The sequence below is a fragment of the Populus alba genome, chromosome 9 (genome assembly GCF_005239225.2).
Source record: "Populus alba chromosome 9, ASM523922v2, whole genome shotgun sequence".
NCBI classification, from domain to species: domain Eukaryota; kingdom Viridiplantae; phylum Streptophyta; class Magnoliopsida; order Malpighiales; family Salicaceae; genus Populus; species Populus alba.
The window spans coordinates 12,708,734-12,735,892 of NC_133292.1; the positions used below are offsets into that span (position 1 = coordinate 12,708,734).

General features: G+C 36.4%; 5 protein-coding genes and 1 long non-coding RNA gene across 12 annotated transcripts; 4 read left to right on the forward strand and 2 right to left on the reverse strand.

Annotated features, from left to right (window-relative positions):
• Positions 1–753: 753 nt before the first annotated feature.
• On the forward strand, positions 754–7,834 carry LOC118032353 (protein transport protein SEC23 D). Its single transcript, XM_035037039.2, has 14 exons — positions 754–1,266; positions 1,356–1,421; positions 2,127–2,180; positions 2,293–2,465; positions 2,741–2,927; positions 3,027–3,172; positions 3,247–3,401; positions 3,674–3,755; positions 3,839–3,954; positions 4,980–5,078; positions 5,256–5,379; positions 5,833–6,110; positions 6,723–6,937; positions 7,040–7,834. The coding sequence occupies exons 1-14, from the start codon at positions 939–941 to the stop codon at positions 7,249–7,251; spliced, it is 2,235 nt and encodes a 744-aa protein (XP_034892930.1). The 5' UTR covers positions 754–938; the 3' UTR covers positions 7,252–7,834.
• Positions 7,835–10,008: 2,174 nt separating this feature from the next.
• LOC118032350 (heterogeneous nuclear ribonucleoprotein Q) lies at positions 10,009–15,075 on the forward strand. Of its 4 annotated transcripts, XM_035037031.2 has the most exons (10): positions 10,012–10,228; positions 11,125–11,140; positions 11,658–12,102; positions 12,185–12,301; positions 12,417–12,557; positions 12,690–12,860; positions 12,998–13,205; positions 13,298–13,473; positions 14,097–14,185; positions 14,767–15,075. In XM_035037031.2, exons 3-10 carry the CDS (start codon positions 11,692–11,694, stop codon positions 14,918–14,920), a joined length of 1,467 nt encoding a protein of 488 aa, XP_034892922.1. In that variant the 5' UTR covers positions 10,012–10,228; positions 11,125–11,140; positions 11,658–11,691; the 3' UTR covers positions 14,921–15,075. The 4 variants fall into 4 exon arrangements, with proteins under 4 accessions (XP_073267433.1, XP_034892922.1, XP_034892925.1 ...); XM_035037034.2 differs by lacking the exon at positions 11,125–11,140; XM_035037036.2 differs by having other exon boundaries at positions 10,012–12,102; positions 14,100–14,185.
• A 133-nt stretch (positions 15,076–15,208) lies between these two features.
• Positions 15,209–17,330, reverse strand: LOC118032352 (DNA polymerase II subunit B4). The gene is made up of 3 exons (XM_035037037.2): positions 17,110–17,330; positions 16,701–16,819; positions 15,209–15,635 (listed from the first exon to the last, which is right to left on the reverse strand). The coding sequence occupies exons 1-3, from the start codon at positions 17,286–17,288 to the stop codon at positions 15,496–15,498; spliced, it is 438 nt and encodes a 145-aa protein (XP_034892928.1). The 5' UTR covers positions 17,289–17,330; the 3' UTR covers positions 15,209–15,495.
• Positions 17,331–18,333: 1,003 nt separating this feature from the next.
• LOC118032349 (probable calcium-binding protein CML48) lies at positions 18,334–20,990 on the forward strand. The gene is made up of 5 exons (XM_035037030.2): positions 18,334–18,946; positions 19,420–19,466; positions 20,254–20,429; positions 20,526–20,544; positions 20,645–20,990. Exons 1-5 carry the CDS (start codon positions 18,574–18,576, stop codon positions 20,753–20,755), a joined length of 726 nt encoding a protein of 241 aa, XP_034892921.1. The 5' UTR covers positions 18,334–18,573; the 3' UTR covers positions 20,756–20,990.
• A 426-nt stretch (positions 20,991–21,416) lies between these two features.
• Positions 21,417–24,238, forward strand: LOC118032348 (uncharacterized). The gene is made up of 2 exons (XR_004684644.2): positions 21,417–22,069; positions 23,979–24,238. It is a non-coding gene; the product is annotated as an uncharacterized lncRNA (long non-coding RNA).
• Positions 23,185–26,898, reverse strand: LOC118032347 (glucan endo-1,3-beta-glucosidase 14). 4 transcript variants are annotated; one of them, XR_004684642.2, is made up of 4 exons: positions 26,679–26,898; positions 25,339–26,366; positions 25,095–25,238; positions 23,185–23,599 (listed from the first exon to the last, which is right to left on the reverse strand). XR_004684642.2 is itself a non-coding variant. In XM_035037029.2 (3 exons), the coding sequence occupies exons 1-3, from the start codon at positions 26,731–26,733 to the stop codon at positions 25,182–25,184; spliced, it is 1,140 nt and encodes a 379-aa protein (XP_034892920.1). In that variant the 5' UTR covers positions 26,734–26,898; the 3' UTR covers positions 24,711–25,181. The 4 variants fall into 4 exon arrangements, 1 of the variants encoding a protein (XP_034892920.1); XR_004684643.2 differs by lacking the exon at positions 23,185–23,599 and adding an exon at positions 23,639–24,143; XR_012170683.1 differs by lacking the exon at positions 23,185–23,599 and adding an exon at positions 23,639–24,146.
• Positions 26,899–27,159: the final 261 nt, after the last annotated feature.

The window sequence follows — 27,159 nt, forward strand, 5'->3', positions numbered from 1 at the left end:
AAATAATAAAATTGAAAAAAAAATTAACTATACAAGAGAAAAAAAATTGACTTGTATTAACCCGAGTAAATATGCTAAATCTTAATTAAATCAGGATAATTTTTATAAAAAATAAATTTAAAAAAATATAGACAGCCAAATATTGAAGGAAGAGGTTGCATAAAAAAAAAATCAACAAGAAATTTAAAAAAAAAAAAACAGAATTAATTTATCAAAGCTGCAATCTAAATTTTGAGATTAGAATAAGCAAATCCATAAAAAAATAAAAGATTAAAAAAAACCTTAAAATAACAAAAAGAAAGAGAAAAGAAAAAAATGTGAACAAGGAGAGGAATAATCCTCAATCAGTTTTTGTTAATTAATCATTTAAATCTTGTAAAAAATCTTGAAATTAATACATCATTGAAAAAACCTCTGCTTTCAACATTAGTTTAATGGAATGGAATTAGGATCAGGAATAAATTCATAGAAGAAAACGCTTCTTGGAGTATAGTTATCAAACAGTGATAGATCAATTCGTTAAATTTAATTTAATGTTTGATCTGTTTAGAAAGCTGGCCCAAATAAATTTCAAGCTGACTTGTGATGTCAGAAAATCAAATGGAATTTTCTTTTATTTATCTAAAACGACGATGTTTTTAGATAAAACAGTAAAAAAACACAACATACGTGGGTTCATAATCCACTGATCCAGAGTTAGCCGTGTCACATGCATTGCCATGACTAACGAGTAATTGAATTGAGATTTCCTAAAAATGGCCAGCAAGACCACCTCTGCCACGTAAACTTACCACGAATCCCACGTGGCCCAACCCCACCGGCGCATTCCACGTAAATTCCCTCCTCTCTCCCCACTAACTTTAGCTTCCCCAGACCCCCCCGTTTGTTTCCCGAGAAAATAAAACAGTAATAACAATAATAATCTCTACAACTCCACCATGGCGGTTCGAGCCACCGTCTCTCGATTCCCGAAGAACGAAGACGAGCAGGAATCATCGGGGCTACCATGGGGAGTAACAGTAACGCCGTTTGCGTCCAAAGACGAGAACGGACTGTCTCCTGTGTACGGATCGAACGGCGATTTGTTACCTCGCTGCGAGGACTGTTACGCTTACTTCAACACCTACTGCGAGCTTGATCAGTGGGCATGGAATTGTAGTCTATGTGGCACTCTCAATGGACTCACCTCACAAGCAATCATGCGTTACTCGCATCCTCGGTCTTGTGCTGAGACGATGTCTTCTTTTATCGATCTCGAGTTGTCTAGTGAGTAATTTGAAGGATTTTGTGTTTAGCTCAGGGTTTTTGAAGTTTTTAATTTGGTTTAGTGAGTGACTAGTGTTTGGTTTGTGCAGTGGAGGGATCAGAGGAAGAAATGATGCAAGCGCGTCCGGTTTATGTCGCGGCGGTTGACTTGTCGTGTGAGATTTTGTTGAATTTATCGTTAATTTTGTTTTATGTTAATATAATTTGAATAAACCAGAATGCGTTAGAGTGGTAAACTGGTAATTAATTAAGTCTTCATAAAGTTCATGATGACTAGAAGCTGAACCTGAATGACCATTAGAAGAGTATAAGTGCCTCCCCCTGCGCTCATTCTACACAGAAACTTTTCTAACTACTTTCTGCTCCCGTTGTGATGGCGAGGCAAGTCTTTGCCTTTCTGCAATATGGGTTCCCGTTTTGTAATCATGAAAGGTGGAAATAGGACCAAACTCTCAAATCATTTACTATGCATCATGGTAAACATTTTAACTTAGAGTGTGACGTATAGACCTTTGAATTTAAGAGATGGAAATGACAATGTGGCAATGAAGCTTCTGATTTGTTCTCATTTAGCTGAAATGGAGTGGCAATGGCAGGCACTATGGTGGTGCCTTTGTAACTACGTCCATATCTGCTTTACTTGTCAATTTTATTTTATTTTTTTAATTTTGATTCGAGGAGAATAGATTGGTGTGCATATCCAGAAGCAATTTTTTTTTTTAATTTCTGTTTTTAAATATAAGCAGTTTTTAACTTATTTTTTATTAGTTGGTGTCACTCTGCAGGCTAAGATCTTTCTAATATGTGTTTGATTTTTCTAAGAGGTAACAACTTTTGTATTTTGATGAATTTGTCTGCAGCTTCAGAAGAGTTTTTGGAGCTTACTAAAAGTGCATTGCAAGCAGCCTTGGAAGGTTTACCTATTTCTTTTGTTATACGATATGTTTAGATCTAAATGATATATTAGTTCTTAACCACATGGGTTACGTCCTTTGAGGGTGATTTATTGTTTCTGCTTTGCTGCAGCTCTTGCTCCGGGTTCTTTATTTGGACTTGCTACCTTTAGCCACAAAATGGGGTTGTATGATGTTCAAGGGCCTATTCCAGTTGTAAAGAATGTTTTTATCTCTCCTGATACAGAAGGAACCCTGCCAATCGAGCTCGAAGATGTCATGCCTTTGTTACAATTCTTGGCTCCTGTATGTTAGGCACACTTTTTTATGTTTTTGGGATTTTTTATTTCATTTATTTGTTTGTTGCTCTTGATAAAGCTAAACGGGAAAGAAGGATTAACTCATGTAATCAAACCAATGCTTCATAGAATGCTTAGCTGAGCTAGTTTTGGATTTTTCACTTTTTATTGTCATTGAGTGGTTGTAGTGTACTCTAGCGTGGTTTGTGGTTTGGTAGTTTAATTGACAAGTTTTGTCTAACTTAATGTTGGTACCATCCTAAGTTCAGTGTTGTGCTACAGGTGGAAACTTGTAAAGACCGTATTACAGCTGCGCTCGACACACTCAGGCCAACAACCTCGTGGGAGAGAACCACAGGTGCAGGGCAAGGACTAGAAGGTGTTCTAATGGGCGGGCGAGGTTTTGGTGTGGCAATGGAAGCCCTGGTTAAGTACATCGGATCAGAATATGGAAATACATTTGCTTTAGGTACATGATACATAGAGTCCACGTTATAAAAGGCATCCTTTGTCTCTTGTATGTTGGAGATGTGCTAAGTGCTTTTTTCCTTTTTGACACTCGTTGCAGCAAGAGTTTTTGCCTTTATGTCTGGTCCTCCTGATTATGGAGCTGGGCAATTAGATACAAAAAGGTATGGTGAACAATATGCTAGTAAAGGAGAGGATGCAGACAGGGCTTTGCTTCCAGAGCAGACTCCATTTTATAAAGATCTGGTAATCTCGTTGCCTTTGTCTGCATTCAGCATTGCAAGTTTTGGGAAATGTGAGCATTGACCTATATTTTACAGGCTGTTGTCGCTGTTCAAGCAGGTGTTTGTGTGGACGTATTTGCTGTCACAAATGAGTACACGGATCTGGCATCCCTCAAGTTTCTTAGTATTGAAAGTGGAGGCTCATTGTTTCTCTATTCAAACACTGATGACTCAACACTTCCTCAGGATATGTGAGTACAATATACAATATTAATTAGAACTAAGATATTCTTAGCTCCTTTTTTGTTGTGAGATCAATGAAACTAGTACTATAATTTTAATTGCAAAATGAGTGCAGTGAATGTCTGGTGTTTGTCATCTCTAAGATGTACAATCGTGCATGTTTAACTAGTAAGGCAAATAAATTATTTCTGTGCTATATTTACCTGTCTGTTGTTTTATTATAATCCATCTGTAGTGGTTCTATTATCCACGTGTGATTTTATGTGCTATCTTCTTTAAGGTATCGGATGCTTAGTCGACCGTATGCTTTCGGTTGCATATTGCGATTGAGGACGTCTTCTGAATTCAAACCTGGTCATTCTGTAAGTGACAGCCATGTTCTTATGAGTTTGTTGAGCAGGGTCTACCATGTTTTTTACTTACACACTCAAAATATTTCCTGCAGTATGGTCATTTCTTCCCAGATCCACAGTATGAGAATGTTCAACACATTATATGCTGCGATTCTTTTGCATCATATGCTTACGACTTTGATTTTACGAGCGCTACTGGGTTTTCCAGGTATCTGTGTATTTCTGAGAGCTAATATATACTGTGATCTTTAGTTGGCTAAATACCATTGGAACTTGACAACAGTATCAATTTGTATAAAAAAATGAGGAAAGTTAATTTAGAGCATATGAAATAATTTTCTCACAGTCCTTTATGTGATTACTAGTGCGTTGAGTATATTAACTTTAAGCAAATTTTACTGTAATCTGAATGGTTTCTGCCCTAACTGAATCTCAGACATAAGTTAAAAAACAAATCCTTAAAAAAAAAGCTAAAATAACTATTGTCAGAACACATTTTGGAGTTGAACTATAAATCAACAGTGATGTGGTGATAATAGATTTCCATTTAGCCATTTATATTCAAAACTTATGAGTGCATTTTGTTATATTTGTTGCAATATTATTTAATCTTATGCTGATAAAATCACAAATTAATTGTTGAATGACAGCTGCTCCTTCTAATGCATTATTTGTATTGGCCTTTTTGCCATTTCTATGGTCAACCACAAGTCTATCAAGGAACAGTACAGTCGCTTGTCAGTTAGTTAAGAGTAGAGAATTGCCCACTATAGTTCATTGGTTTATTCAGTGTCTTAGATCTTGCAATTTCACTTGATGTTTTCTCTCACAAAACTGCATTTTCTCATGTGCAAACAAAGATTTGGATTTGTGAACAGGGATGGAGGATCAATATGTTCCTTCTCTACTGTAACTTGAAATGGAAAGTGCCACTAGTTTTAATTAATGAGCATGGATAATTATAAATCTTATTGATGGCATTATTGCTCTGAAGATGGCACAGTTTCAATAGATCCATCTTTTGCCTTCTCAAACTACTATTCTGACTGACAATTCCTTGGTTGGCTTGACTTGGTTCTTAGGCTTCATGTTTTTTATATAATCTACCTTGCTCTTGCCCTCTCGATTTCTTGTTCTTTGTAACTCATCAAATGTATCTAGTTTGTTTGAGCTTCTTTTCAGTAATTAAATTATAATTGCACTTTAAATACAATAGCTTCATTATTTTTGCAGATATGCATCTGAACAACCTGTACTCCAGATTGCATTTCAATACACAGTTGTGGTGCCTCCTGAGGAGCTCTCAGCTTCAAGATTGGTTTCTTCTAGTAGGTATGACAAAGCTGGTGTGGTTACTGAATATCTTGTTTTGGTATGAATGCCGATGAATGAAATAAAAATTAGGCATACTGGACCGGTATTTCATAATATATTGTTGAAGCACCATAAGGTTCTTGCTAGCATTCCATCTCTCTCCGGGCTAGTGTAATTTGTTGTATGTTTATGCAGAGGCAAGCATTTACTTGAACGCCGATTAAGAATCAGAACTTTGCAATTTGGTACTGCTAGAAATATGAATGAACTTTATGACAGTGTTGATCCTGAAGCTGTTCTATCAATACTTGTTCACAAGGTACCCCCCCAATCCTGTTATAGTAACAATCTGTTTAAAGAAAAGAAAAGAAACAATAGTATTTAATTCTGTTGGTGAAACTTGGGGTAGTCAGTACCATGGCCATAATCATAGCAGGCAATTAAATAAAGAAGATAGTGATCAACGTGTACCAAAATAATCAAACAATAAACAGGGAGTGTGCAAGAGATAAATGCTAATTACTTACCTGATTCACCTTATCCTGAGGTCTGGTTGTAGCTTCTCTGTATAAGGCTTGATTGCTGAAAGAACTCTTCGCTAGTTCTTTACGCAACATGGGCAATCCTCCTCCCTTATTCTCTCCTCTCCCATTCCTGGCATGAGCATGATTTGTCCTGTTGTCTTTCTATTAATTTAAGTGACTTTGCTCCTTAGGCTAATTGATTGTACATCTATTCAGCATCTGTTGATTATGCATTTTGTTGACTCTAGGTTATATTAGCCTCATTGGAGCAAGGAGTCCGGGAGGGCAGGATGTTGCTTCATGATTGGCTTGTAATCCTCACTGCCCAGTATAATGATGCCTCTAAAATTGTTCAGTTTAAGAATGGTGGTTTGATAGCTTCTCAGATAGATGTTGCATTCTCACAATGCCCACAACTGCAGCCCTTGCCTCGCCTAGTTTTTGCTTTGCTTCGAAATCCTCTTCTTCGCTTCCATGAAGAAGGTGTTCATCCTGACTACCGGATATACCTCCAATGCCTTTGCAGGTACACCATGTTTACATTTGAGTTGCAATATATAACTTGGCTGGGGATCATGTTAGAGTATTTTAAAAGACCTTTTTTTTTTTTTTTTTTTTTTGGGGGGGGGGGGGGTGTCTATTCAGCTGTTGAATTATTATTTTTAACTATTGATGAGTTTAGAAGCGCATGGATACACTGTGTTCACTGGATAAACATAATGCCATAAGACTCGTCAGTGGTCTGCTTCATCAAGCCCCCTCCCCCCTCCCACTGTCTTGGGGTTGGGAAGAATGTTGCATATTTGTCTTTAACTTAATTTGTAATTTCTACTTTATTATCCTTGGTGTCTATAATAGTTGTTTTTATTTTCATGCACAAGGTGAAACTTTGTACTTTTATAATTTTTATCACAATTTACTTTTACTGTGGATATCACCACATAACCTTTTTCTTTGTTGACCATTCCAATGGCTTTGAGGGAGTGGGTGAGGTTGGGGACTCCTCTTTAGAGAAGAGGTTCGCCATCTATTAGGCTATACCCTGTAAACTTTAAACGTGTTACTTGAAAATTAACCCCACTTTTCTTTTGTGTGAAAAATTAGAAGTCTCACTTCTCTTAATTCTTTCTCGCTGCAGTGCACTGGAACCAGGTTCCCTTCATCGAGTTATATATCCAGTATTGATGTCATATTCTACACCAGATAAACAAGCTTATCCACGCCACTCTTTGAGTCGTGCTGCGCTGATTACCAGTGGTAGTCCAATATTTTTCCTTGATGCTTTTACAGCTCTAATTGTGTTCTATTCTTCTACAGCAGACCCCACACTTCCTTTTCCTCCACCCCAAGATTGTAAGTTGTTTTTATCATTGGAATCAGCTTTTATTCAGAAGAAATTATTTCTTCAAAGAATATCCTCGATTCTCTTTCTGAGACAAAAGGTCCTCCTATCAGGTTTATTGAGGAGTACAATTAACAAACTGAAGCAAGAAAGGAGTATCACTCCAAAATTAATTTTTATCCGGGGAGGGCAGGATGACGCCTCTGCCTTTGAGAACTACCTCATTGAAGAACAGGATGTTGATGGTAGTGGCTTCACTAGTGTCACGGGTTTTGTGTCTTTCCTTGAAGACGTTACCCAAAGTGTGATGGAATACATGAAATAGAAGACCAGACAGGAACCTGCGCATAATTCACCAAGCACAGGAAAAAGGCACGTCAACACATTCATTGATGAAATGTGCATGTTCATACAATCTGCTAGCAGTTTCAGAACTCTGTTTTGCCAATCAAGATTTGAAAGTTCTGTATCGCCATGGAATCAAAGCATCAGATTGTTGATTATCAATTTGCCTACATTAACCAGTTGGAAGTTCCATTGTCAAACTTTGGAACACACTCATCATCCCTGTAATTCAAAATTGCAATCATGGGGGATCTGCCCTCCATCTTGGTTAGAATACGAATAGAGGTTAATCATACTGCGAGTTGCTTTCTTCGAGGGTTTTTTTTTTTATTATTATTTTTTCCCCTGTTGTGTGGGGAACAAATCATTCAATTACATTGAGAAGCAATAGATGCATCATAATACTTCTTCGGAGTATAATGGGTAATCAACAATAGATGCATCATACTATAATGGGTAATACTCTCCAGTCTTTGATCAGCTGTAGAGGAAATCACTGTTCTGTTCTGAGTTGATTTAGTGATTATTAGTGCATTTGAAATCTCTAAGCAGAGATTGGTTTATGTTTTCGTCTCTTCAATTATATTTCCATCTCTGTTATATATAGACCAAGAGCTCTTCTACCAACCATTTCGTTGAGATCTTGGACAACACATGATGTGCAGTTTTTGAGAAGAAATCCCTTTTGAGAACAATGTTACAACATCTTGATCAGTGGACATTGTAAGAGTGAAATATCAGGAGTCAATGTCTCTTACAACGGCCATTGCTCAATATGTCATGGCTATGGAAGTCAGGAGCGTAACCTTCGCTCTTTTAACCTCGGCCGCCTGTCTCTGCAGACAATAGCCATCACATCAAAACAGAAAAAAAGCAAGCAGAATCAAGTGGCAGAGGCATTTAATCAGGATGTTTAAGGTACAAGCAACATTTATGATTCCTGGCAATCCCATTTCTTTTCAAGAAATATCCTTAAAAGGGCTCCATCCAGGCAGTGGACGCTGATTCCAACCTCGTAACAAAACAGCACCATTTGCTCCTGCGTTGTGAGATAGCATGTCATACTATAGAAGGTGCACGTGCTAAGCAGTTGGTACACCTAATTTTTTTTTAGATAAATTTTTTTAAGATAATTCAAGTGTTTATATAAAAAAATAATTTTAAGACTCATGTCATTGTCTTAATTGAATTTAATAAGTTTAACTAATTTAATAAAAAAAAAATACAATAACAATAAATAAATTAAAGAAACTCTTTTCATACCTGTTTGGGTTAGTATGTAAAATATATAATTTGATTATGATATCAAGATAACCCTATTCAAAGCAAGTTGAGTAAATTTTTTAAGCTTAATAAAGAAACAAACTAATATTAAAAAGGCAAGATAACTCAAATTATTTTAAAAATTAGTGAAAAATCCTCTAAAAATTAAATAAAAATAATAATAGAGCCATGTCTCCAATTAAATAAATGTTGATGGATAAAACTGAAAAAACATGAATTAAAAAAAAAAAAAAACAAGTAAACCTAGGCGAATCTCCCGAACCTGGGTTAATATTTCAAACTCATAACTTTTAAAATCTTATATTTTAACTCAGTAACTAAACTTAATTTTCAACCAATTTAATGTTAAAGAATGAAATTAAAAGAAAAAATTAAATTAGAATTTTTGTTAGAATAGACAAATATCAAAAGAATGAAGGTAAATTTTGATAGAAAAAAAAAACAAAGGGGGATTAAATCATGAAAAAAATATTTTTAAAATCATATAAAATAAAACAAACATCAATAAAAAGAATAATGACCAAAATTGATAGATGAAAAAAATTGAAGGAGCACGAAATTGAAAAACAATTCCAGTTTTATAAATTATTTCAAATAAAATAAATATTAATTAAAATAACAAGGGCTAAATATAAAAGGCAAAATAAATTAAGGGTTACTTTGAGAATTTGAAGGGTCAAACACTAAAATTGAAGATGAGAGAGAGAGAATTTACTAGGTTAAAGGTCCGTTGACCACATGTGCCGCATAAGAGTTGAGAGGTTAACGAGGTGATTTGAATAGTGCCATGAAAATCACCCTTTAATCGTCGTACAACACTTTATGTATCGCCCGAATGACATCGCTTTAACTCACATGATGATATGTTTATTTTATGCATCAACAATTATTTTTATAATATTATTTATATCTATTAAATTATTAAAGTACCCTCAATCAACTATTTTTCTAATATTATTTATATCTATTAAATTATATAATTATTTTTTACTTTAGTTATTTTATTGTACTTAAAAAATAAAATGCCAAGAAAGCCCCTTTAACCTAGTTTTGATTTGTTTAAGAGTAATATATTAATTTTATCATGATTAAAAAATTAAAAAAAAAACCAATTTGTCTCGAAACGAACTCAACAATAACCGATTGATCATATTGAAAAAACAATATTAACCCCAATATAGTAAGGTCATCAGCTTTTGTTTTGAGGTGCCCAAATATTATTATAATGTTTTAATTCAGAATAACTTGTGTCTTGGTTTATCATGAAAAAAATGAGCTGTTTTAGATTTTTTGTTATTTATCACGATTTTTCTTTTTACAAGAACGACAACATGCTGTGCCAAATTAATAATTTTGGGTTACCCTAAGAGATGTAGTAGTTAATTGTCAAGCTTCCTTATATATATATATATATATATATATATATATATATATATATATATAAAGAAAACAAAGCCACTAAGATATTTTTTAAGAAAACAGAATATCATTAATCAATATTTTCAAGCTTCCGCTAGGAAGTGCTTAGGGTTTGTTTACCCTTTGAAACAGAATTTTTTTTTTTTGAAAAAGTCTTTCTATCAAATCAATTCAAGCTCTTTCTCTCTCCCAGCTTGAAGTTGCAGGGCAGCAATTATCGCAGGCAGAAAGCTTCTCCTCTCCTTTCCTCTCCAGTACGTTCTCAACGTTTATTACATTTCTCTTCTTCTTGTCTTCTGGGTTCTCTCTCTCCTCTTTCTCGTCCGTTGATTTCTTTTCTTAGTGTCTGCGAAAGTTTATTTTTTCTTAACAAGATCCCATATCTGGCATGTGTTGTTATTTCGAACCGAATCCTTGAAAAAAAAAATCAAAGAAATTAGTTAATGACGTAATAATTTTTTTAGCTAAATGCATTATTATTATTATTATTATTATTATTATAGATTTGTGATTAAAAATCTGAAGAAAGGAAATCCAAACAGATTAAGAGCCAGGCTTTGACTAAGATTTAGCCAACCTAGAGAACACTGGCATTTTGAGAACTTACCCCATCAAGCCTGGTTAGGGTCTGATCCGTATCGGGTACTTGATTAACTTGATCCCTTTTGGGGCTTCATTTTGTAGCTGTACTTGGTAGTTTTAGATTTCTAGCTAGGTCATGTATAGAAAAGTTTGATGCTTGCCATGTTTTTGACTGCTTTTGTCCTACAATGTGGTTTATGAAATTCTTTAGGTTTGGACTCGATAAATGTCTAACCTGCAAGTTTTAGATTCACAGTTTATATGCAGGGAAACTAGAATGGTAGAACAAGGTAATATTTGCTTAAGAATCTTGTTTGTTTGCAATGTTTGTTGAGAAATCTGAATTTTTGATAGGTATGTTTTAAAGCAATGTAACAGTAAACTAAATGTATAGAATCTCCTCTGCATCACATGCGTATATGACTTGTAGGGATCTTTCATATTTCTAAGGTTTAGTATGAATGATTCTTTTGTGTCTGGAAACTCTGCACTTGTTATTGAAAACTTATGTATAAAGTCCATCCTGTTTGGTATGTTTAGTTTGATGTGTCACCTTGAATTGTTGCAGGAAGGTGCACAGACTGGTATGTTAGTCTGGAACTCGTATTTTTTTGTGAGATTCGATCATGTTGTGGTTTGATCACCTTTTGTTTCACCCAGCCCTTCACACGTTTATCTGAATGACTTGAAAAAGAATCATGGAGACCTCTTATGTGAAACTTTGATTTGTCACCTTGATTTAGCTCAAATCAGTGTGATTCTCTCCTTAAATTATTCAATTATCTACAAACTAAAATTTTTATTTCTTATTTCTGTTATGAGGTTCTTAAATGTGACCTTTGGAATGAAGCCGCTTCATGCTTAAACTTGCACTTCTATTCCAGGGCAGTGGTCACACCACCTTCCTAAGCTACATTGCTGTCATTCAGAAATCTCTTTTGCCTTTCTCTGTTACTACTGCTAATTTTATCATAAATCCTTTAGTGGAAGTCTTTCACATTGCAACCACTTTGAACTCCTTTTGGCCTTTCATTTTATTTCCTCCTTTCAATATGTGTATACATCCCATGAATTCTTGTGGCCTCTGTACCCTCTTCACAGTTGCCTTGCAAGCTTGTGTACTTAGATATATAAGATGCCAAGTACAAAGGGAAATGGATCAGCAGCTGCTGAGCAAGCAGAGTCTGAAAAGCCAGTTGAGTACGATGAGAAGGTTGATCTTGATGAAGACTATGATCCTGAGGAAATGATGGATGAAGAGGTTGAGTATGAAGAAGTAGAGGAAATAGTGGAAGAAGAAGTGGAAGAAGAGGAAATAATAGAAGAGGAGGAAGAAGTAGAGGTGGAGGAAGAGGATGACGATGATGCTAGCAATCCTAATGCAGGTGATGAGACAAAGGTTGAAGATGAGGATGAGAAGAAAAAACACGACGAGCTCCTTGCCCGCCCTCCTCATGGTTCTGAAGTGTATATTGGTGGCATTCCAAATGATGCTTCTGAGGAGGACTTGAGGGATTTTTGTGAGTCTGTTGGAGAAGTTACGGAGGTAAGCTCGATTTCTACTCATGAAGCATCTGTGTATATGATCTTTGTGAAGATGAAGACTCTGGAGAATTTTATGACCACAGGTTCGAATAATGAGAGAAAAAGATTCAAGTGAGAACAGGGGCTTTGCATTTGTGACCTTTGGAAGTGTTGATTTGGCTTCTACGGCAATTGGTGAGCTGAATAATACTGAATTCAAGGTGAATGTCCTTAACTTTTTTTTTTTTTTATTTGTGTGGTAGTTGTGCTCATGCTTGTTCCAAGATTTTTAAGTATGCTTCTTCAGTTATGTGTGTTGATATTTCTCTCACTCAGGGTAAAAAAATCAAATGCTCGACATCTCAGGCGAAGCACCGGTTGTTCCTTAGCAACATTCCTAGAAGTTGGGGAGAGGATGGTCTGAGGAAGATTGTGGCTGAGGTTGGGCCTGGAGTTACCAACGTGCAATTGGTGAAGGTTAGTGAAGTTAATATTCTACTTTACTTTTCGATACTTTTAACACTGTTTTTATTTCTTCATCTTTTTTATAAAGAAAAAAAAGGGCAGCCCATGCAATTTACTCATTGGTTATAGAACAATTGGTCACAGGAGAAGAGCTCAAGCAATAACAGGGGCTATGCTTTTATTGAGTACTACAATAATGCTTGTGCTGAGTATTCAAGGCAGAAGATGATGGATCCAAAATTTAAGCTGGGTGATAATGCCCCAGCTGTGAGCTGGGCTGACCCTAAAAATGCTGACTCTTCTGCTTCTTCACAGGTCTTGTAAAGCATTTGAATTGATTAACCATCTTCATGATCTAGTTTTTTGCATCTGGTTTTCTTTGATTATGCTAGGAGATGCCTTGTGTTTTGGAATTTAACTTGGTAAATCTCACCTCAGCTTCTCTCTTACAGGTTAAGGCACTATATGTGAAAAATTTACCAAAGACGGTAACCCAAGATCAGTTGAAAAAGCTATTTGAACGACATGGAAAAATCACCAAAGTGGTTTTGCCACCAGCAAAATCTGGACAGGAGAAAAATAGAATTGGTTTTGTGCATTTTGCTGAGAGGTCTAGTGCCATGAAAGCACTGAAGGATACTGAAAAATATGAGCTAGATGGTGATCACTGATTTATCCATCTTATATGTATTTGTTATCTCAATGCAAGTGAACAAGTTATTTATGTTGGTTTGGTTTGTTGTGATTTTTAGGCCAGCTTGTGGAGTGTGCTCTTGCAAAACCCCAGTCAGAGCAGAAGGCTGCTGGAGGCTCAAACTTGCAGAATACAGGTTTGTTACCAGGTTACCCACCTGGTGTTGGTTATGGTATGATGGGGAATGCCTATGGTGCTCTTGGAGCAGGATATGTTACAGCAGGTTTTGCACAGGTCAGCAGATATGACTCATTGTACACTTAGCAATCTTATTTTGAACTACTTGGTCTGGATGGCAATCTTCTATATATATTTTGCTCATCAACCATTTTGGATATAGCCTTAATGTGAAAGAGGATTACCTGACATCTTTTCTAGTGAATTTTGAGCTTTGGCTGTGGCTTTAATGATACATATGCATGAGGATTAACTGATCTCATTTTCATTCTGGTGAAATCCAGTTTCCGTGCTATTATAATGGGATGGTTTTTATTATAAGCCTTACAATTGTAGGTCATTATGTTCCTTGTATCCAACTTTAGGAGAGAAGCTCCTGACTGAAGCCGATTCTTATTGGTGTAGCATAATTCAGGCACTTGCCATTTTCACCTCCCATCTCCTCATTTTCCTCCACTCTAGTTTGTTGTTATTCGGTTTGAGCTTCAAACTTTTGGTCAATGAGCTATACAAGAGATGTAATTAAATTTATGCTATTGACACCTCATTAGAAGCTGCCGAATGCTGGGATGATAGATTCTACTAGTACAATTCATTTATTTGTTTCTTCTTTGTTAAAACTTAAATTCTGCAGTTTCTAGCTTTCAGCCAATATTGAAGTCATCCCTTTTTTTTTTTAGCAGCCATTGATCTATGGAAGTGGACCATCCCCTGCTGGCATGGCAATGATGCCAATGCTTCTACCTGATGGGCAGTTCGGATATGTGCTGTAAGCTGAACCGGAGATCCTTTACCTTTTGATTTCTTACATTTTTATCTCCAAATAGAGGGTGTGGGATCTTATCAAACTCATCCTTTATGTAGTGTTCAAGGAAGGGGAAACTGAAACAAAAAGTTCAGTTCTCTACCTCACACTATCTTCCCCTCCAACACCAATTCATTAAACGAGAAAAAAGGGGAAAAAATAAAATAAAAAGCTGCAATTAGCATAACCCGCAATGAATCCGTTCAAGCAAAGTGATAGTCATCCCTGCCTTGCACTTTCTGTATTACCCTGTTGTTGCCTAGCTATTTGAATCTGTTCTATTCAATCATTTCACTGTTGGAACCCCCATCCCAGAACCTTCTTGTTACTGACTCCACAGGCTTGAGCACTTTACATTGCACGAATTAATGTTCACAGGTTGCAATCACGAGTTTAACCTGTCCCTTGAGTCTGCCTCCCATATAAATCTCAGTTGCACCTGCAATAGTAAAATATTGGCGCGCAAATAAATTAGTTTTGTAGAACTCAACGTGGCATAATTGGTTGTGCATTCATGAGGACTGAGAGCCTTTGTTTCTTTGCAGGCAACAGCCAGGAGTACAGCTACACTCACCAACTTCATATCAAAGAAATGATAGCAGGAGTGGAAGTGGGCGAGGCAACAAAATGGGTGGCAGTTCAAGCAGGGGTAGACATAGCAATGACTCCGGCCATGGCCAGAGATTTCGTCCATACTAATTGCTTTTTCTGCGTGCTTGTAGTCATAGATGAAGAAAGTGCTTCTCATCACTGTCCAACTCTATGCGTTTTTTTTCCTTTGTTTTATTATCGTAGTGTAATGGAGCTGATTCTTGCGAGCTTATACGCTTGTATCTATATTGATTATTTCATTACATTTGTTCTTTGTGATGGTGGAAGTTTCACTGGTCCATTTTCTCCCATGAGAAATAAATACAAGGCCATACTTTCTCCCAAGGTATTTCTAGGTGTAAGCTTTCCTAAAGAGGCACTTTTCCACAGCTAGCATGGTAGTAACATGACATTCCATTTTCTTTTTCAAAAATATAAAAAGGAAAAAGAGCTCACCAGTGGCAGATCCAGTTCTCTAGCTAATACAAAAAAGACAAGAAAAAGGCTACAAACAGGGCAACTGGAACAAATGACATGGTTACTTCCAGGTTATGACCTATCACTGGAAGCAGGTGCTGGTACGTGCCAGTTTCATCCGAATGGTAAGATTAGAATTGCGAACATTGGATAAGAAATGTCGCCCATGCTTAACATAGCCTATATAGCGTAAAGGCATGTGTGCATCATTTTTCGCCGGTGTCCCCTTTCTTTGGTGTACTTTTACCTACACTTTTCTTTGATGGCCCTCCTGTTTTCCTCTTCTTTTGCACCTCTTTGTTCTGTGATGATCCTGCCTTCTTTCCACCATTCTTCCGCTTAAATTCTGCAATACCACAAAAATACCTATGAATTCTTCATAAGAAAGAAATTCCGCATAAAATAAAGTACAAAATGCAAAACCCATCTATTGAGAATTCGGCAGAAAGTAAAAAAGATTGCATGCAGCTCAGTTAGCTGGTATTCAAGAACACTTCGGTTGATGAAAATTATCATCAACACGACGTGACATTCATAGCACGGATGCAATAAGCTAGCACAGACATTTAAACAAAAAGATTTCAGTTCATAACGTGGGCTTTTATATGAAAAGAAAACATTTGGTGACCGTCAAAAGCAATACATAATGAGAGCAGAGAACTTATGAAAACATGCCTTTTATACTGATCTTTCCACAGCATAATATAGATCATTTGACATCATCTAATGATCCTACAATGGATTTTGATTAGATATCATGAGGTAGCTGTTTCCATCCTCCTTTGTTCTACATGTCTTTGCTTCTACATCGATCAGTGTAATTGCAGCTAGATGAGTTGAGACAGAAGTGGTTATGCTCTTAGTATGTACTATTTCCGAAAGAGAACTAACTGTATTAAACTTCCAGGTGGCGTATATCATTGGTGCAATGATCTTACATTATCTTCTAAACTTGCACACTGATAAAAAAAAACTCTTATCAGATAATAGTCCACCCCAAAATGCTGGTCTAAATTCAATATACATGATGGAAAACCTTTAGAACTCCTTAAAGGCAGAATTGATGGCCTAATATCTAAACCATGTGGAGCAACTGAAGATACAAAAATCCCATATTCAAGTCTTTCTTGTAAATATTTAGAAGTCCGTTGGCCCTCATCTCAAATTTTGTATAATTCAGACACGCAACTAGGTCATCATCTAACCGATCAAACCAGATCTATAACTGCCATAAAGTTGCAAAGCTAAGCATGGTTTCGCACCGCCCACCTAACTATCATTCCCAACACATCCACAAACAGGAAGTGAACAACCTTAGAACACAAACTCATCCCTTTTGAACTCATCTCTACATTAAACAACAAGAAACTAAGCATGCTTGGAAGATCTTGCCTGGTCATCAGATACTTACCACTCAGGGAGACCTTGAGAGGCCCAACAAACTCGGGAAACTCGATATCTTCAAGCGCTTTAAACACATCATCAGCATTCATTGTTTGCCTCTTTGATTCCTTGCATATGTCATTAGCCCTAATCACAGTAATTATTAAAACCCGTGGTTACAAATAAAAAATCTCCTTCAAAAAACAGTATAATATTTAATTTAATATAAACAGCAAAAATAATTCAAAAAATATCAATAAACCGAAAACCCCAAAATCATTTCTACAACTCAAACCTAACTAGGCACGGTAATTGAGACAATTAGACCAGGAACCCTGAGGTTTGGATTTTTAGCGTAGTTAAAAAAGAAAAACTCTAAACCGGTACGTGAAATGGTAGATTATTAAATTAAATTTGTGGGATTGTTGAAAGCTTACGTGGCAGAGAGATAGTGGATGAAAATGCGAGCACTTTCGGAGAAAGCGAGGAGGGCGTCTTTGTGGACGTTAATGTCAGAATCTTCAGGGGAGCAGCGGGAAAGAGTATCCTTCACCACCCGGCGCACAATAGCCTTCGGAAGCTCCTGTGCTTCTGATACTACTTTCTCCGTTTCCATCGCTCTCTCTCTCTAAAATGCACAATAGTATTTCCCTTCCCTCTCTTTCTCTCCCTATATATCTCTAGGGGTAGGGTAGGGGCCTTCTCGTTCCCGCCATCAGCAATGAATGAGGATGTCTCGGGTGATCAATTCAGCCGGCCCACCTTCGATCTTGGACTATGTTTTTATGGGCTTTATATTTGCTGGAAAGCCCATCTTCCATTGTTGATAAGCACAAACTCGAGTCGCAAGCGAAGACATAATTAATCCAGCATTTCACTAAAATTTCGTATAAATATCTCGAATATAAATTTGATTATGTTTCATCTTTCCTCAAAGAAAGACGATCATGTATTGATGATTAATATATTATTAATTACACGAAATTAATTCATATATTAAAAATATTTCCTCCTCACCCGGATAAGAATATGAACATATGGTCGTTGGACTCTTCCTCATAATAATAAAAAATTATTTTCAATTCCAGCTAATACCAATAACATATAATATAATCTTATTATAAGAAAAAATAAATCCAATGCACCATTGTTATCAAGTCCTTTTTCATCTTCCAATGTCTAAAATTCAAAGCTTAATTTGTATTTTAATTTTTAATCAAATCTAGACATTAATTCAAGAATAAATTTTTAGTGATGTAATTATAATAATAAAAAACAGTAGTATTTTAATAAAAATAATTAATTAAGTGACATCTAAGTTATTTGAATATTTTTTTCTGGCAAGTATGTAATATAATAGTATTGAATGTTTTTATTTTTATTTTTATTAATATAGATATTCGAACTGACTTATACCTATCTCAATTAATTTCACGAGTCATAAAATTAATAATTATATAAAATTTTAATAATTATAAAAATTTATAACACTTAAACTAAAATTTTTTTTTAAAACCTTTTAAAATTAGCATTAAATGTTCATTTTCACGAGTGATTGTTGTTTCACAAGTTTTAAGATGTCCGTCTCGTTGCCGACCCAAGCCATTCATTCACTCCTGTTTCACGGGTTTTTTTTTTTTAAAAAAGAATTAAACACGTTGCCGTCGATCACTTATCAACTACCAAAATTTTGTCCACCTCCGGGGTTAGACAACCATTTCACCATTTTCAAACCCCGAAGCTAACTCAAGCAAGCAGCCGTAACCAAAGCCAAGAAGCAAAAGCTAAGCAAGGCCAACAAACATTAGTAGCCTATAAAAATTCTCTCTTCAGTAATCTCCCAAATACAAAAGCACCTGGCTTTCTTGTTTGTTTCTCAAGCATTTCTTGAATCAAGAACCATGTCTTTTTTCTCTAGAAAACCACGATCATCATCATCATCTTATGCACCCTCTGCTCCATCTCTACCTGATTCATATGATCAACGAGGTCAGGCATACAGTACTTCTTATCAAAGTAACCACAGCCAGCAGCAGCAGTCTTATTATGGACAGGGCAATGGTGGCGGCTCTTCATATGGGCACTCAGGTTTTCCACCAGGGACATCTCCAGATGTTATTAGGAGCTTTGAGATGGTTGATAGAGATAGGAGTGGATTTATTGACGAGAACGAGTTGCAACAAGCTATTTCTTCTGGTCACCAAAGGTTTAGTATTAGGACTATTAGGTTGCTCATGTTTCTCTTCAAGAATCCTCATGATCCTCTACGATTTGGTTCGTCTTTATTTCCTTTTCTCTTGTTGGGTTTTGGGTTTAATTGATGTTCTTGAGTTTTCTTGATTTTGTAAGACAATTTGAGAGCTTATCAGTATATGGGTCCATTGGATGTTAATTTCTTGTCATAGATTTCAACTTTCATTTTTTGAATTGGATTTATTGGTTTAATTCATGACCCGTGACTGGAAATTTTGACATGTTTTACCATGCTATGTACTAGAAAAATTGGATCTTGGATTGTTGTTTGCTTCAATATTGAAGAACTGTTTAGGCTTAATTTTTGTATGCCAATGCTTTTGACTTCTAAATAAAATTGGATTTTGGTTCTCTCTCTTTGATTAATTTCTTTGGCCAGTTCAAATTGGGCAGCGGGAGAATGCCGTGATTCTTTTCATCTGCAATGATGTCTTTTACTTTAACTTTTTTGGTATCATTGCATGTATTGATTTGGCTGAACTTTCCTAATACAGGACCCAAAGAATTTGCTGCTTTATGGGGTTGTCTTGGTCAATGGAGGGTGAGCAGTCTCTTCTTGTTTCTCTTGAGTCGTATTTCCTTCTTATATATTGCCTTTGAGGATGCGAGGCATTTAAACCATTCCATGCTCTTCATTCTTTATAACACCAAGGAAAGGTTAAACATGGAGGAGGATAGCTGATTTGGATTTTGCAGGAAAATGTATTGTGAAACTTAGTTGATTTAGCTGGATGAATTATTTGATAGTGGCCAATCTTCTCATAGCTGTTCTTGATTCTCATTCATCTAAAAAGCATGTGCTTTTCTTAACTATTAATAATGGCTGCAGAAGCAAAGAAATTGACAAATAACACTGTTTGGAACTCTTTCACAACATCTATTATTAAAGCTTTTTGCTTCTGATATGGCAAATCAATTATAAAGTTAGCTTTCCATAGAATCGATGATGGGAGAAAGGGGAAAACTAAGAAAAAAAAGTGGTCTTGTTTTTTTTTTCTTAAAGAAGAAAGTTTACACCGGAATTCTCAATAAAGAAATTTGGAATGACTTGGTGATTGGTCTTTCTCGTATAGCTGATGAACATTTGACACAAAATTTTAAGGTTTTCACTGAGAAGAGAGGAACATATTTTATATTGCGGAAGGATCAGATTAGTTTGTCAATGCAACCCAATTCTAGGTTCACCATACATCATTTGAGTAATTAGAATGCTTGGAAAACCATATACTTGTCATGAAGTGGCTTTTTCTTTTTCGGCACTATTTTCTTATGCTATTATATGACATGCTTTTTAGCAATTGAAAGAGAACTTCGTTTTTCTCTTGCAGGGCATATTTGAGAGATATGATAAAGACAGGAGTGGGAAAATTGATTTGTTTGAACTGAGGGATGCTCTTTATAGCCTTGGGTTTGCTATTCCATCTTCGGTTCTTCAGGTTCTGATTTCCAAGTATGATGATGGAAGTGGCCGAAAGATTGAACTCAATTTCGACAGTTTTGTCGAGTAAGTTTTCCCACACTGATGCTCTTGTATGCATTTCTAGGATACTTTTACTTCTGATCTGACTAAACTTCTTGTTTTATTGTGTTTGACGTGCAGGTGCGGCATGATTTTGAAGGTAAGATCATAGTCCTACAAATATAAACTCTTGTTGCTTTCCTCCTTTGATTCCATGTTTGTGTTCCTAAAGTGACCTTGTAAATCCATTGTGATTTCAGGGATTGACTGAGAAATTTAAGGAGAAGGATAAGCGTCATACCGGCACAGCAACATTTAATTATGATGAATTCATGTCCATGGTCATTCCATTTCTTGTATCGTATGACTGATCACCAAACTTTTCATTTTACGATACTAGATAGAGATAGTTCTTGTGTGCATTTATTTATTTTCTGTGTGTTGGTATTTTATATGCAAGAGTTCTTGTATTTAAATATTTTATTTTAGGAAGAACTTGTACATTGAGAGGTGACAAGCGTGTAATGATTTTCATGTAAATTAAGCTACGTTTTAATATTTTGAGAAATGAGAGCAGAGATTTGATTTTTGTCTCTGCCTATGCTATATTCTGAGAATTCCCCCCCTGTAAATATACCCGCTAGGCAACTAGGTTGTACAATTATCATCTGTTACATGCTTTCAAATTTGAACAATGATGTGAAGCCTCAGAACGATGTTTCAATCTTACTTTTCGAAGGTTTCTCAGAATGGCAAACTTGAAGTCACTGGAATTTCAAACTCTTCCCAAGAAAAATTTGAAGTGATCTTGTCAAAGTAACCAGAAAAGTAGAACTTTTACTTATTCGAAGTGTTAGAATTTTTTTGAGGGGACAAAATGTAAAGCACTCGTCCTCACCTTTGCCACTGAAGCAAACACTGTTATCCTGTCATCTTACCTGCTTTTGGCCTTCAAGTATACACGCTGTTATTTGATTCAGGATTGTTGACAGCAAACAACTAGGCAAAGCTAAAAGTGACCAAAAAGTGCACTCTCTCTCACAACAAGTGGGATCCTTGATAGTTTGAGCACTTACGGTTTGCTAACACGCAATGCATTAAGTGGCAACTTGCCATTTTCTCTGCCAACTAGGCAAGAATTCCAACTTGGTCATGCTGCAATGCCTTCAGAATTCAATTTTACAGACATGAAAGGTAAGTGATTACTTAAACAAACAAAAGTAGTCCACAAAACTCATGCTCAAAGCCAAAAAAATGAGGCCACTATTCCCCTCCCCTCAGCCTCTTCTCAAAATGGGTTCGCTTTGGTAAATTCTCAGGGGCCAAAAGTAATGTAAATAAAAAAATTGCAGTCTCGTAGTGATCCAATTCTTTGTGACATGCAACTGTAAGATATGAAAAGGGGCAAAACTTTTCTGAGCTAAGAGCGTTAGTAGGAACTTGGGAGCATGAAAAAGGCGAGACCTTTGAGAAAGCCACACACTATACCACATCGACAAATCACGAAACGAAATATACCCTCTTTGTTATAAAACAGCAACAACCGACTGAACGAATCTATATCTAAATGATTAATTCAAGAGGATGGCGCTTCGGGAAACACTAGCTATAAGGAACAGGATTATAAGCCAGGTTGACCAATTGTGGGCGAAGGATTAGAAGACCACGATGACTGATAACTCAATGTAAGTATATTTGCCTTATTTTATATATTTTATTACATGCAAAGAAAATATGGCATGGTAATTATTTTATGAGGTCATCCCAAAGCTGGCTTGGATACAATATATTTTGTATGTGTAATCTTTATGTAATTGGCCTCGTGGAGAAGAGCTCGGAATTGGTACTGTGTTCATGTTTAAGATTTCAGGTTCTACTCTCACTAGGTACAAATAATTCCATGGATTCATCGGATTTAGATAAAGTTCATGAATTAACCGTAATGTCCCTGCAAGAAATTCTTTGCTAAGAACTTGTGCGTTTCCATGATTAGTCCAGGTACGTAGTGCTAATCCAAAAATAAAAAGTACAGAGCACATATCTGTGTTAGGATTAAGAGACAAGAGAGTCTTAAAATATATATGGTTTAATGACAATAAATAATACATAGTATAAATCCAAATCAAATCAAAATATGTATATATCAATCAATGTTAACCAAGAGTGCTTGCTTCTTTAGAGAAAAATGAATTGAAAGCACATTGAGATTGTTGCTTTGCCATATGAACATTTGAAAGTAAAAGTAAGAACATAATTTGATCCTTCATAATTTTCTTTTTTTATATAACATAAATATCATAAAAAATAATATTTTTTGTTTTTAAGTCTTAAAGGCAGGGCATGATTTGTCCAAAAGTCTCGTGACTCGTGTTTCTTTATACCCAACAAAATCCCGCATCGAAAGATATGGGATTTAGCTACTCTACAAATCACCTTCTGGTCCATAGCTACCCGAGGAAGCTACTACCATTAAAAAATAATCAATTTTCTTAATTAATTTATAAAATTTTTTGATTGGTTCTTGAAAATTCTAGGCTTCCATGAATTAAATTTGTTTTTGTTTGAAATATATGTATACACAAACATGCAAGGGCAGACTTGCATGGAGAAGAAGGGGTAATTTCCACTCTAACTTTCAAAAAAGATCATTTAACCTAGCTGATTTTAGCAAGTTCAAACTTGTCGCCTTTCTTTCACTGTGTTTCTTAAAAAGTTTTCTTAGCCCCCCTCCTTATATAAGCTGAAATTCCATCAGAGAGTATATATAACCGAGTCTCGTGTTAAGAATTTGAAAGGTAGATTCAATTTTGAACAATATTATTTATAATTAATCTGTGGCACCCAAAATACAGAAACAAGACTGGTTGAAGCCTTGTAAATCTTCACCGTGTTCTTCCTCATCAGAAATTTGAACAAGAATTTGAATTTAACAATTCTACCTAACTTTTTTCTTTTCTATTTTTGAGAAGGAAGAACTCTGCCTAGCACATATTCACCTTATTGCCCGCGATATTTCTATTATCTAAACCTATAGAAGAACTACCAATCCAGGATATACAGCATCCTGACGTGTTAGTGATTAATGTCATTTTTTCAATAATAGTACACAATGAAGCATGTATAGATGCTTTGCTAGACTACTGAGACAGCTTAAGTCATGTGTTTGTGATAGGAACAAGACCCTTGCTGCCATTCTCTCTCCCTTCATAAAGATACTGTGGCAGTGTGTATTAGTTACGTGGTTGAGCAATAGATCACAAAACACCAGAAGTTTTATTATAGTTAAAACCTGTGAACATCATAATTAATTGGTAGCAGCTTATAGTTAAATGCAGTGAACATCATAATTAATCGGTAGCAGCCCCCCAGCACACAAAAAGGCCGGCGAGGTGACATGTTGTGGATGTCACAGCTTGTGCAAGCCAACTGCAAGCACAACTTGGTCTATGTTTTTCCTTAAACATTTCAACATTGCATGGTCTCTAAGAGCCAAACAAGAGTATCTAACAAAGCAACTGGGACCATAGAGAGATTGATGAAGCAACTTTTTTAGGTTTTGTAAAGGCAGCTCATTATATTAATTTGATTATGCAGCGACTGAGAATCAAATATCATGGCAGTAGCTTGCTAGTCACTCTATCGAATGGCCAAGTGGAATCGCCTGTGTGTAAATCTTATCCTTGTTGGGCCCATTTCTGATGCAACAAGAAGTATCTGTGTGAAAGCAGGTTGTCCGTGATGTTGATAGCCACCCGCCTCCTACTTTATGCTCAAGTATCAATTGATGTTACACATGTTGAATATGAATCATAATTTTCATTCAACAAAAGGGTTAAATGTTAATCTTGCACTCGGACTTGAATTAACTCGGACTTGAATTCTTGAATGCCCAGACGTGTTGGAAACTACTACAGCTACGATGCTAGAAAAACTTTGGACCGGACCGTCCTTCGGTATTCATGAAATATCAAAAAGCTAACCAGACAGCAATGTTAAGCCTCCTGATGTTCACTTGAAATAGACATGAGAGAACGATACAACTATGGCTGACGCGATAAATTCTCCTTTACGACAGAGATAATAAAGGTGTAGACAAAGAGGTAGCCGTCTTTAGAGATAGAGAGCTCAAAGTCAAGACAAAAATGGTGAGGTATCCATTTTGGAGCATTCAGAAAAAAATAAACAATGAAGAAGATATTGAAAAGCTGCTGCCGAAAGCCGCCCGGCCCTAGCAGGTTCTTTTCCTGATAGAAGCAAGTTTGGACTTTTGTCTAGTTGAAGAAAGCAAGACAAGGAAAGATTCACTTGCATTATTAGAGAGGAGGATTGATGGCTCAATATATATATATATATATATTCAACATCAAAGGTAGATTTCAAAACAGCAGGCACTACATGTCAAAGCATCCCCACTTGGTGCATGCACAAAGTAGGCAACCTCAGATGGGTTCTGCCTTACAGATCCTAAGGGGAAAAAAAGTTGCTAAGATGGATTCAGAAATCCCAACCATGTGATTTGCAGACTATTCTAAGCAAAACCATATATATATACATGAACATCAAACAGTATCAAAAGTCAAACCAATTTGATCTGAACCTAACCAGGTTAGGTAATGAGCAGGCCAACTTTAGTTGAATTCAATTTCTGGATTGAACAATTCAGAACTTGAGATGGTCACTGTTTCAATTAAAATGAACTCAGTATCTCACCTATAAAAAATCTTCCTGTGGCTATGCGATTTGTGGTGTTAGACTTCGGTTGTTTATCTCTCCGTCGTTCACCGGAATTCGGGTAACCTAAGCATGGATCAAGTATGCTAAAACGGATATCACCAAGCTGAAGGTAGAGAATGCCTGCAGGATCATTCGAAATGCAATATACGAGATTAGATTCGTTGTTGATTATATTTAAAACCAGAACATGGTTGTGATGATGAGAGAAAATATGAGTTACATTTATATTGGATGCCGAGGAATAAATTATTCCAGGAAGATTGCCCTGCAATCCGATGTTAAAAACTGGAGTACCGTTGGGATAAAAGAGCCCGTAGTTCCTTTCAGATGTCGGACCAGGCTTCAAATTCTCGTTAAAAAGTGCAAAAACATATATGTCAATGGGCACGGATGGTTTTGCTGGTGTGCCTTGCTTCTGCTGAATTCTATTCAACAGATTATTATGATATAGCTCCGCGTTTTGTAGTGTTGATCCAACCTCGTTAGGATCCCCCTTGGATGGCCAACCTGTCTCTGAGATCTTGACTTCAACATCTGTATGTCCGATTGCTTTGATTGCAGAATACACTGCATCTACTTGAGCGTACAGCATATTATCATAATGCAGATTTGTGTTTGGATCTGTCATCCCCTGGTTGGGCTGGAAGAGGACGTAATCTAGAGGTATTTGGTCTGGGTTATCCTTGTATGCGAAAAAGGGATAGGCGTTGATAAGGAATGGTGACTTCGTTTGAGAATGAAAATCCAAGATTGGTTGCATGTATTCGATAACATCTTGCCGGAAAGTCCCCGATGAAGGAGGGTAGGAATCTCCTATGATGGTAAAGGGATGTGCAGTAGTGACAATCACTTGTTTATCTAATCCAAGATTAACTAGAGTGTTATACACCGTCTTCATTGCCGGAAGGAGATATGACCACATCTGAGTATCATTGGTCATGAACACCTCGTTCCCGACAGAGATGCAAGTGATTTTGGTTTGAGCGAGGTAGGGTTGAAGATTCTGTTGAACCCAGTTTTGAGCCTTGACAGGATCAGCCATGTCTTGGAGGTACCCGTTCCCAATCCCAACAATGAATTCAACACTTGAATTAGAGAAGGCCTGCAGGACTTTCGGATTGGCATCATAGAGTTTTAACCTGCTGACGTCGAGGGGTTGAAGCATCACGGAAACACTAGAGGGAGATGGGAGGTTGTCGGCAATCTGCCCATAGTTAATTCCAAAGCCAGCACCAAGGACTTGGACACCTGAATCCGAAAAACAGAGTTTCAAGTTGAACAAACTAAACCATGATAGGAACACCAAAGAATAAAGGAACAAGAACCAGAATCATCAAGCTTCAGTTAGATTAAAATCCCAGTTCCAAACTCATAAAAGGAAACCCAGTATTGGTGGTAATTTCGCAGACCTTGGTTTCCAAGCTTGAATATACAGTATACAACAATAAAAAAAGGCAACCCCAACAACTTAAGCTTTTATTTTCTTTCCTCGTACTTTACTGGAAAACAAACAAACAGAACAATGCATGCAAAAGGCAGTCGAAACATGAAAGAACTAACCTGAAAGGGTGAGAAGCAAGAAAAGAAGACGAAGATGGACAGAGTAAGTGGCCATAACTGATCTGGTATTGGTTTAAACGAGGCCACACAACGGACAGTTAGACTTTTCTGTTTGCCAACTAACAAAGCAGTATTGCAAGATAAAATGCTATGGTTTTTATATATAGGGTGTTTTGCATTGCGTCAGAGCTAGCGATGGCTGCTTGTAGAAGTTTTCACATCAGTATGGGAATGCGAATTCAGTTTTTCTGAGCTCACCTATATACATTTTTTGTTTTGTAATCCTTTTTTAATATATTTTAAAGTCCCACTTGTTTTTTTTTTTTTTTATTAGCGTGCGGTGTCCGGGCCAGCTTGTGCGCATCGCAACTAGTCCCCACGGCTTACTGAACACCCTGCAAGCCCAGTAAACAGGTAAGACACCACGGGGTGATAGACATACGTATAGAGAGTCGAACCTTGGACGACAGTAGAAGACAAG